We start from the raw sequence: 8,745 nt of genomic DNA, 5'->3' as shown, positions 1-8,745 counted from the left end.
CCGTGTCGGTGGAGGATGGTGGCGGCCCGGGGCGCTGCCGCCCGCCGCGGAGCGTTGCTGCTGCTGCTCGCCGCCCTCGGGGCCTGCCGCCTGCGCCTCGCCCGTGCCGGTGAGTGCATCTCCGTGTCGCTCCCCTCCGCCCCCCCGCTCTGTGTCTGTGTCCCCTTCCCAAGGGACCCGCGTGGGCCCTCCCACGGTGAGCCCGGTGCGGTTGTCCGTCCCTCGCCGCCCCCATCCCCACCCCTACGTGGGCTCAGCATCCGTGGGTGCTCGGGCCTCTGGGAGGAGGCAGCGGGTCCTTCCCTGCACCGCTGCTCCTGTGCCCACCCCACCCAGCGTCCCGCGGCTGGGGGGGGACACACACAGGGAAGCTGCCGTGGCTTAGGAACCGCTCAGCATCCTTTCCCCCCGGGTAGCATGGTCCACGTATCCCCACGGCCTGAAAGCAAGGTGGGAAATGGCCCGTGGGCTCCCCTCTCCGCAGCCCCACGGGGTTTCTCCCACCCCACCCAGCTCCTGGCCAGGTCCCTCTGCACTCCCCGGGGACGGGCGGCACCGTGCCATCACCCTCCTGCCCTTGCCACCATCCTCCTGCCCGCTGCTGCAGGCAGGGGCCCTGGCAGTGGGTGGCATCAGCGCAGGACTGGTCCCCAGCAGCAGTGTGGGGTGGCGGGAGGTACCCACAGATACAGGGCCTGATCCTGGAGCGGGGAGAGAGCATGGACTTGTGAGAGCGGCCCTATGCGGTGGCCCTCACAAAGCACCTTTACTGGGAAAAAAATTAAAAAAAAAAAAACAAACAAAAAAAACCTCAAATAAAGCTGCTGGTGGTGACCGAGCCATCCCAGGAAGCCCCAGGCCAGCAGCACCCTGGTTGCTCACCTGCCTGGCCTTGCTCCCTTGAGGGGAGCAGCAGCAGCAGCACACCACGGGGCTGAATCAGTTGACAGAGGCGTTTCCCCTCTCTCCCAGGGCAGAAAAAATGCGTGGCTTTCATTTCCCTCCCAGCAGCACTGCTTTTGGCCTTCTTTCTGTTTTCTTAAGGGTTGTTTTGGGGGTTTAGGTTTTGGTTCTGGTCTGGTTTTTTAGTTTTGGGGTCTAGGTTAGTGCATTTCCCCTCCTGCTGGGTCTGGCACTGGACGTGCACCGTGTCCCCTTGCTCTGTGCCCACTGCTGGGGTGCATGGGGCCGCGATGGGCATAAACATCACCCCTCCAAAAACCCCAACCGGCCCTGAGCATTCCTGCCTGTGGGGAAACCTGGGGGCTGCCCGCCTCTGCCCACGCCAGCTGGTCACACCAGCGGGGAGGTGCGGTGTCCCTGCCTGCAGGACGGCGTGTCTCCGGGCAGGTGCTTTCCGCCTCACTGGCTGCAGGAGTCGGGGAGTGCCTCCTTGCTCCCAGCATTGTTTGCAGATCCAATATTGTTCTCCCTGCTCTGGCTCTGCGGACGGCGGGCAAGCAGCCTGCCATCAGCCAGGGACTGTGCAGCCTCACCGTGCTACTGCCTGCTCTGAGGGAGGGCAAGAGGGTGCAATATTTTTTTTAAATCTCCCAGCAGTTCAAAACATCCGGGTCTTTCCATGCTGGAGGCGGAGGTGGGGATGCTCCTGTGCTCTCCCTCTTCCCACGTGTCGAGGGCAGGGTGGCCCAGCCTGGGGTGCCGGTGATGCAGGCTGCGATGGGGGGAAGGAGATCCAGGCGGCTCTGATGCAGGCACCGGCGATCCAGCATAATCTCAGCTGCCTCTGAATTTAAGGGATTGGGGTGGGATAAGCTGGCCAGGCAGTGCTGCTGGGGAGGGACCACATGAGGGGCTGCTGAGGGTGGCTGTGCCTGTGGGCTGTCGCAGGGGGGTGGTGGGAGAGTTTCCCTTTCCCCTCCCCTTCCCAGTCCCGGGGGGCTGCCAGAGACAAGGCGAGCGCAAGGGGCCTCGCTCCGCCGGCAGCAGCCTGCTCCAGCAGCTGGGTTATCGCACACTCTTGGCACACGCAGGCTTGGGATGGCTGGCTCAACCTCTTTCCTGCAAGCAAAAGCTGGGGACGGTTTCTTTGCGCTGTTTGCAATCATGTCATCGTCACACCGCCTGGAAATGCCGACGGCAGCATCCCACTGCCAGGAGGTCGGATTTGCTTGGTACGTGGCAGTGGGGAGCTCTGGGCTGGTTCCTCCTGGGGATGGCTAGGATGGCTGGGGTGCCTGAAGTAGCATCCCTGGCATGCTGGGCAGGGACAGGAGTCACTGTCCTGTCCCTGCAGCCTTCCTCCCTGAGTGCAGCAGGGCAGGGGAAATGGCAGTTTCTTCCTGTTCTATAATTTCCCTTCCTGGGCAGATGGGGCAGAGCTCAGCTTTCTCTGCTGCTCCAGAGCTCCTGCTCCAGGGTGTGCTGGTGAAGCTGCCTTCTGACAAGGAGAGAGATGGGGGAGAAGGTCCTGGACCACCATACCCACGTCCTTCTGCCTCTGTGGCTTCAGCAAAGCTTCTTCAAATGGGGGCTGGCATCTCCTTCTCCCCACCTTCATCTGCTGGTGCTGCAACCCAGAGGCCCCTCCAATAGATGCCATCTCCTGGGATGCAGCAGCACATAGCACAGTGACATCCTCATCTTCCTGAGCGCCTCATCCAAGTTGGAGGAAGGGCAGCAGCTGGCTTTGGAGGTGGTACAGCGGTGGTTTAGTTTTGGCTGGTACTCCTTGTGTTTTTTGCCCATGTGTCTATCCAGTGCACCCAGCTGCAGGCAGAAACACTTTCTTGCCTTTTCTGGCTGCATTTCCTGGAGCATTAGTGAGAGTTGGACTTCTCACCCCTTCTTGAGTAATTTGGTTGCCAAATTTAATCTATTATTATTATTATAAACAAAAAAAGATTTTCTAAGCGGGATGACGGGCAAGAACCTCTTTTTTTAATAAGCCTGAAAACCCCAGCCCTGCTGCCACAGCCAGCACTTTGCATCAGAAACGCCTGGAGAAGCTGTTCAGCAAAAAATGAGTGGTCCTTTCTAGTCCAAGTGACCCATTTGGCCACATGTAAACTGCTGGCTCCTTGCTGCCTTTCCTCCTCATGCCGCTCCTCAGGGATGCGGGTGGGAGCACGGATGCTGGTGCTCATAGTGGCTGCTCCAGCTCTCCAGTGGTGCAGGGACTTCTCAAGGTCCAGAGCTGGGCATGGTAAGGCAGAAGCTATCCTCTGTGAAGTCCTTACAGCTCAGCCTGCAGCAGGATTGTCCATCTCTTGGCTTTTAATTTGCTTGCTTTGCAATCACCACGCTGGGGAGGGAGCTGCGGTGGGGTCGAGATGCAGTGAGCTGTCCCCAGGGACCATAATCCTGAATGCTGAAGCTGGGGCAGCTCCAAGCCCCCCTTGGGAGCATCACAGTGGTGCCCGGTGCTGCACCCGTGGCACTTGGAAGGGACTGGCTGCACTGCTGAGATTCCCAGGGCTCTGCCCAGTGGGTGAGCAGGGGGTGGTCTCCAAGCCCCCCGACATCGCACGGGTTGGTGTGCAGAAAGCAGATATTTCCAGCCCCAGCTTTTTCCTGAGACACAGAGAAGGTCATCTGAGTCCCCCTGGTAGCGGGGGCAATGCTGGGCGATGGTCCTGCTCAGCAGCGTGCAGCCACGCTGTCCCTTTGAACCCCCCACGTGGCTGCACATCAGGGTGTCCTCTGCCACGTTGGTGCGGACCGTGTTTCCCGCACGGCAACTGGGATGCTGCTTCCCTGAGAGCTGCATGTTGCTCCCAAGTTTAATTTTCGGTGTGATTTTATTCTTGGAGGTAATGTTTCCCCCATGTTTTTTGGGGTTACATTTGCTGGGCTGGCTTCCACTGTGAGAAATGAGCCCTCATGGGTAGGCGAGGTGTGGGAGGAGCTGGGGATGTGGTGCATGAGCATCCCGCGGGGCTCCGTGGGCCAGTACCTGCACCAGGGACCTAGGCAGGGCTCCATCCGCAGGCCTGGGGATGGGGAACAGCTGGGAAGAGGCCCCCTATCTCCATGATCCCAATTCCTGACATTGTCAGCATCAAGGAAAAGTTTATGGTTTATGGAAGAGACACGGTGAAAGTCCCTCCTCTCCTTTCGCTGCAGCTTGCTGGGGACCCACAAACCCATGTGCGCCCCAGCTGTGCCTTGTGGGTGCCGGTGCGGGGAGAGCTGGCATTTGGGGTAGGGAGACTGTGGTCCCGGAGCCTGGGCGATGTTGTGGTTACGCTGTGCAGGGTCAGGCCTTTCGGATCCGCAGTTTCCCTGGCAGCTCCAAGCACGGGTTTGGGGTCCACAGGCAGTCTCGAGGGTCTGGAGCGGGACCCTGGCCTGACCCTGGGGCTGCACTGCCCGGAGGGGCCTCCATGGGGCTGCCATGGCCCTGCAGAGCCGCTCCCCTCCCCAGGGACTCCTCGATCCCCAGGGGCACCTGGGTCCTTACTGCAGTGGAAAGGGGAAGATGAGTCTGGGACATTTGCCTGAAACGGCTCTTCTGGGCCATGGCAGTATTAAGGGAGGTAATCAGCTTAGCTCTGCCACATGCTTACGGGGGGGCTCTGGGAGCAGGAGGGGTTATGCGGATGCTGAGGACAGGAGGGGTGACAGTGTGATAGGGGCACTGGGGACAGGGAAGTTGATGGTGCTGGGGACTAGAGGGGTGATGGGGATGTTGGAGATAGTAAGGGGTGACAAGGGTAGCAGGTGTGCCAGGGACAGGAGGGGTGACAGTGTGGCAGGGACAATGGGGACAGCAGGGGTCATGGGGTTGCTGGTGTGATGGGGACAGGAGGGGTGATAGCATGGGGGGGGGCACTGGGAACAGTAAGGTTGATGGGGGGGTGCTGGGGACAAGAGGGTTGATGGGGTGATGGGGGTGCCAGGGACAGGAGGGGTGACAGGGTGGCCTTACCCTACATGCAAGGCACTGGGTCCCTGGGCACTGGGGACAGGAGCTGCCCTTGGTCCCATCCCTGCATTAATCCCATAAACACAGTGCCCTGGTGCTTCGGCCCCACAGGGAGCTCTGGGTCTGGTCCCCGATGGGTGCAGTGGCTCCCCCAGGCCGGCTGCCCCCCAAAACCCCAGGGCATGGCCCCAGTGCTGCTGCCAGTGCTGGGGCATCTCTCTTCTGTGTCCCCCACCTCTATGGCCTTGCCTGGGCTTTACCGACTGCTGCTGCCGCAGGATGAGCAAAGCACCGAATGGCAGCAGCAGGCCTGTAATTAGCTGCTTTGTGAGCTAACAATAATTGCAACGGGAAAAAACTGTCCATTAAGTACCTGGAGTGCACTTTGAATTGGAGGAAGGAAGCGCAGCCAGAGCAGGTCCCAGTCAGTCCCTGCCTCTTCCTGCCCCGGAGCACCTCAATCTGGCAGCTGCCTGCCCTAACCAGTGCACCCCGTGGCGTGTTGCTGGGGTCTCTCCTGCACAGACGGAGGCGGGAAAGGCCTTTGAGGGAGGAAGGTTTGCTCTTTGGTGGGGGGGACTCATCGCTTCAGGTGGGTGGCATGAGAGGTGACATGTCAGCTGGTGTGCTGGTGGGGACCCTGGCTCATTGTGGCACAGGGGTCCCCCAGGCTCCTGACCCCTGTTCCCTTCCTATAGAAATGAGTCAGTGGCAGAGGTGGAGGGCAAAAGGTGGGGAAGCCGCTGCTCTTGCCTTGCAGCCATAGCACCCATGGGTGCTGTTTGGGCTCAGCTGGGGGTCTGCAGAGGAGCGCTCCTGGGGAACCCATGGCTCTTGCGTGCTGGAGGAGCAGCTCTGTCTCGGGGAGCTCATCGTCTCACATCTGTTGGGGATTATTTCCCAGCCACCCACTAAGCCGGGAGAGGGGGCGGCCCCGGTAAGCTGCTGGCAACACAACCCATCCTGCGGCCATAATTCTTGGCTTCCTGGCTGGAGAGGAGGTTTCCTTCAGCAGGCTTCCTCTTGCGGAGGATAAAACCCAGAAGAAATCTCTGGGTCCAGCTGTTTTGGCACTGTCCGCAGCCCCTTTCCAGGAGCCCTGGGATGCGGCCCCCCATTTTCTCAGCTCATGGGGGCACCCCCAGTTTCTGGGCTCTCTGCCCCAGCAGGACACAATGTCCCACAGGTCTTTATCACTGGTGGCAGCTGAGTCAGCACAGGTGCAGCTGTGGGCACAGCCCAAGCGGAGTGGGGTCAGGCAGCCCCTGCTTTTCCGCCTACCTCTCACCTTGCATGTCTGTGGGGATGCAGGCTGCCTGCCACACTTGCGAGCCGTTGGGAAGCCATAAAGGTCGGCCCCTGTAGCCCCTGGCACCTGCTGATAAGTGGCTGTGTCCCCAAACCCCCATTTCAGGGTGATGGGCTGGTGGGAGCACCTAGGCTGGTGCCAAGCACAGGGCGGATAGTGGGTGCAGGATGGATGGACTCCCCACCCCGAGCGAAGCTGCCTGTGCTGCTGCTGCTACTGCTGCTTCTGAGCTGCCTGAGGGTGTTTAATCAGCAAAATCATGCTGGTGCATCTTTACCAAAGGCTGGAAAATGTCTCTGGCAGCGTGGGAAGGCAGTGAGGTGTGGGAGGGCTTTGGCTTTGCCAAAGAGCATCTGGCCCCAGTGGGCGCAGAGGTGCTTTGCTGGGGAGCTGCTGCTCCAGGGTTTTATTTCCAGCTCAGCAGTGGGAGCATGTGGGAGCGTGTGGCTGCTCACAGATGGCCGAGCTGTGCTGGCGTGGCCGTGCCGGCCCTTGGCCTGGCAGCTCCTTGGGTGCTTGGCGGGGGCAGGTGGACTGCCCTCTTCCACCTCCCTGCCAGCAAGCAATGGGTCTGCAGGGAGAGCTCACCGGTGGTCATGGCTCTACTTTGCCATGGCTCACTGGGCAGGCGGACACCCTGGCAGACAGGGCCCCACTGATCGGTTGGTGCCTGATCAGTGCCAGGAGGAGAGAGCTGGACCCGAATCCTTCCCTCGAGGCTGCTCAGGGCTTCAGGTGGATCTGTGCTTGGAGCAGAGCTGTAAAACGCCCTGCACTGCAGGGCACAGCCCGCCCCAGTGCAGGCACGGCAGCGGAGTCAGGGCTGCCCCATCCCCTGTGATGCTGGCACAGCAAGGGTCCGGCACTGTGCTACGCTGCCCATTGCAGTGTCCCAGAGCACCGTGGGGATGCGAGGAGGGGTCCCCCTCACTAGTGGAGCCACCACACTGCGCACCCAACGTTAGCACACCGTGCCTGCATGGGGCCGGCCCTGCCAACCTGCTTGCAGCGGTGCTCTGCACCGTGGCCCTGACCACTGGCTGTTTCACCTGTCGTGATGTGCCAAATCTCAGAGCCCAGCTAGTAAAAAAGGAATTTAAAAAACCCTGCCCCAGCCCCAGTGGGCTCTGGGCAGGTACCAAGCCTGTTGGTATTTGCTTGAGCAAAACCTGATAAACAAGACTGAAAATGGGTGGTTTGAGCTGTGAAGAGCAGCAAGGTGCTTTTTGGCGTGGGCTGGCATCAGGGACACCCTGGGGTCCCCAGTATGGGTGGGCACACACCCAACCGAGCCAGGGCTGGTGATGCAGACCCAGTGGCAGGTTTGGGCAGGCAGCACTGAGGAAATGGCATATGGCTTCTGGTTTTCTTTTTCCTTTTTTCTTTTTTTTTTAATTATTTCTTCTCTTCCTGAATACCTGAGGCACAGCTCTTGTGGCTGGAGACAGCCCTGGCACTGCAGGGTCATGCCAGCACAGTAGGGGATGCAGCATGTCACCCTCCCGGTCACAGCACAGCCTCTGTGGGGCTGGAGCTGCCCTGAGCAGCTGGAAGGAGACAGCGAGCTGGGGCCAGAGCTGGCAGTGCCCAGGGATGGCTGGGCTGGGGGACCAGGGGTGTCTTGTTTGGCTCAGTGCCCCCCTCACCTGCCACAGGCAGGGTGGTCATGTCCTCTGCTGCCTTCCGGCTCTGCCTGGTCCCTGCTGGGGTCTGGAGCTGCAGTTTTGCTGGAGCTGTTTCCATGCATCCAGGTGCCGTCTCCCCTTCCTGCAGCCTCCATCAATCCAGCTCCTCTTCCCTTGGTGCACCAGGCAGGTTGTCACAGCAGGGAACAGGGATTTTTCTGGCCAGTTAAGGGGTTTGAGTGGCAATGACACAAAAGCCTGCTCCCTTGGCCTGGCAGGAGGAGGCTGCCTGGTGTTCCCCCTTCCCCCAGCCCCAGGTCGCAGGAGCAGCCTGAGATTTTGGGGTGCTTGTAGATGGGGTCTGCTCTACAATGTGAGCAGGCTCTGGGGTAACACCAGCAGTTGGGGAGGTGAAGTGTTTGGGGTTGCTGGGGGTTTGGCATCCCCCCACCTCTGGGGAAGCTTGGCTCAGCGCCTCCTGGCCCTCCATTTCCCCCTTGGCATTGAACCTGGAGGGGGACAAGGCTCTGGGAGCCCATCGTAATGGCCTCAGGGCTGCAGCAGGCAGCTGCCCTCAGCATGGCTCCCATCTCCTCTGCCATGCAGCCCCGCTGCCTCCCCAGGCCCGTGCCCACCCCGCACTGGCTCCATCTCTTCCCAGCACCAGGTGTGCACCACACTGCCTGTACTGCCTGTACACCGGGGCTCCCGTGCAGGCAGCCCTCCCTGCAGCCCCTGCCGGGGCAGGTGGCTCGAAAGCAGCCAGCAGTGGCCTTTCACCCAGGTGACTGCCCGTGGTGGCATTTTCTGTCATTCCTGAGTGGGGATGCTGCCAGCAGGACTGTCCCCTTGGTGGGAGCACAGTGCAGCCGAGGTGTTTGCTGTGCAGGCAGGGCAGGCATGGGGGATGCTACTGGGGGGGG

The 8,745-nt window shown here is 60.7% G+C and overlaps 1 protein-coding gene across 1 annotated transcript in view; it reads left to right on the top strand.

The window, feature by feature from the left end:
• Window positions 1–15: 15 nt before the first annotated feature.
• Window positions 16–8,745, top strand: part of NPDC1 (neural proliferation, differentiation and control, 1) — a 34,201-nt gene continuing 25,471 nt past the window's right edge. The window contains exon 1 of the mRNA XM_010564640.1: window positions 16–109. Coding sequence (XP_010562942.1) covers window positions 16–109 — 94 coding nt within the window. The remainder of the gene's footprint in view (window positions 110–8,745) is intronic.

This window comes from Haliaeetus leucocephalus, unplaced genomic scaffold (assembly GCF_000737465.1).
Source record: "Haliaeetus leucocephalus isolate CR32 unplaced genomic scaffold, Haliaeetus_leucocephalus-4.0 Scaffold183, whole genome shotgun sequence".
Taxonomy (NCBI): domain Eukaryota; kingdom Metazoa; phylum Chordata; class Aves; order Accipitriformes; family Accipitridae; genus Haliaeetus; species Haliaeetus leucocephalus.
The sequence above is the reverse complement of the archived record's forward strand: the minus strand, read 5'-3'. Positions and strand labels throughout refer to the sequence as shown.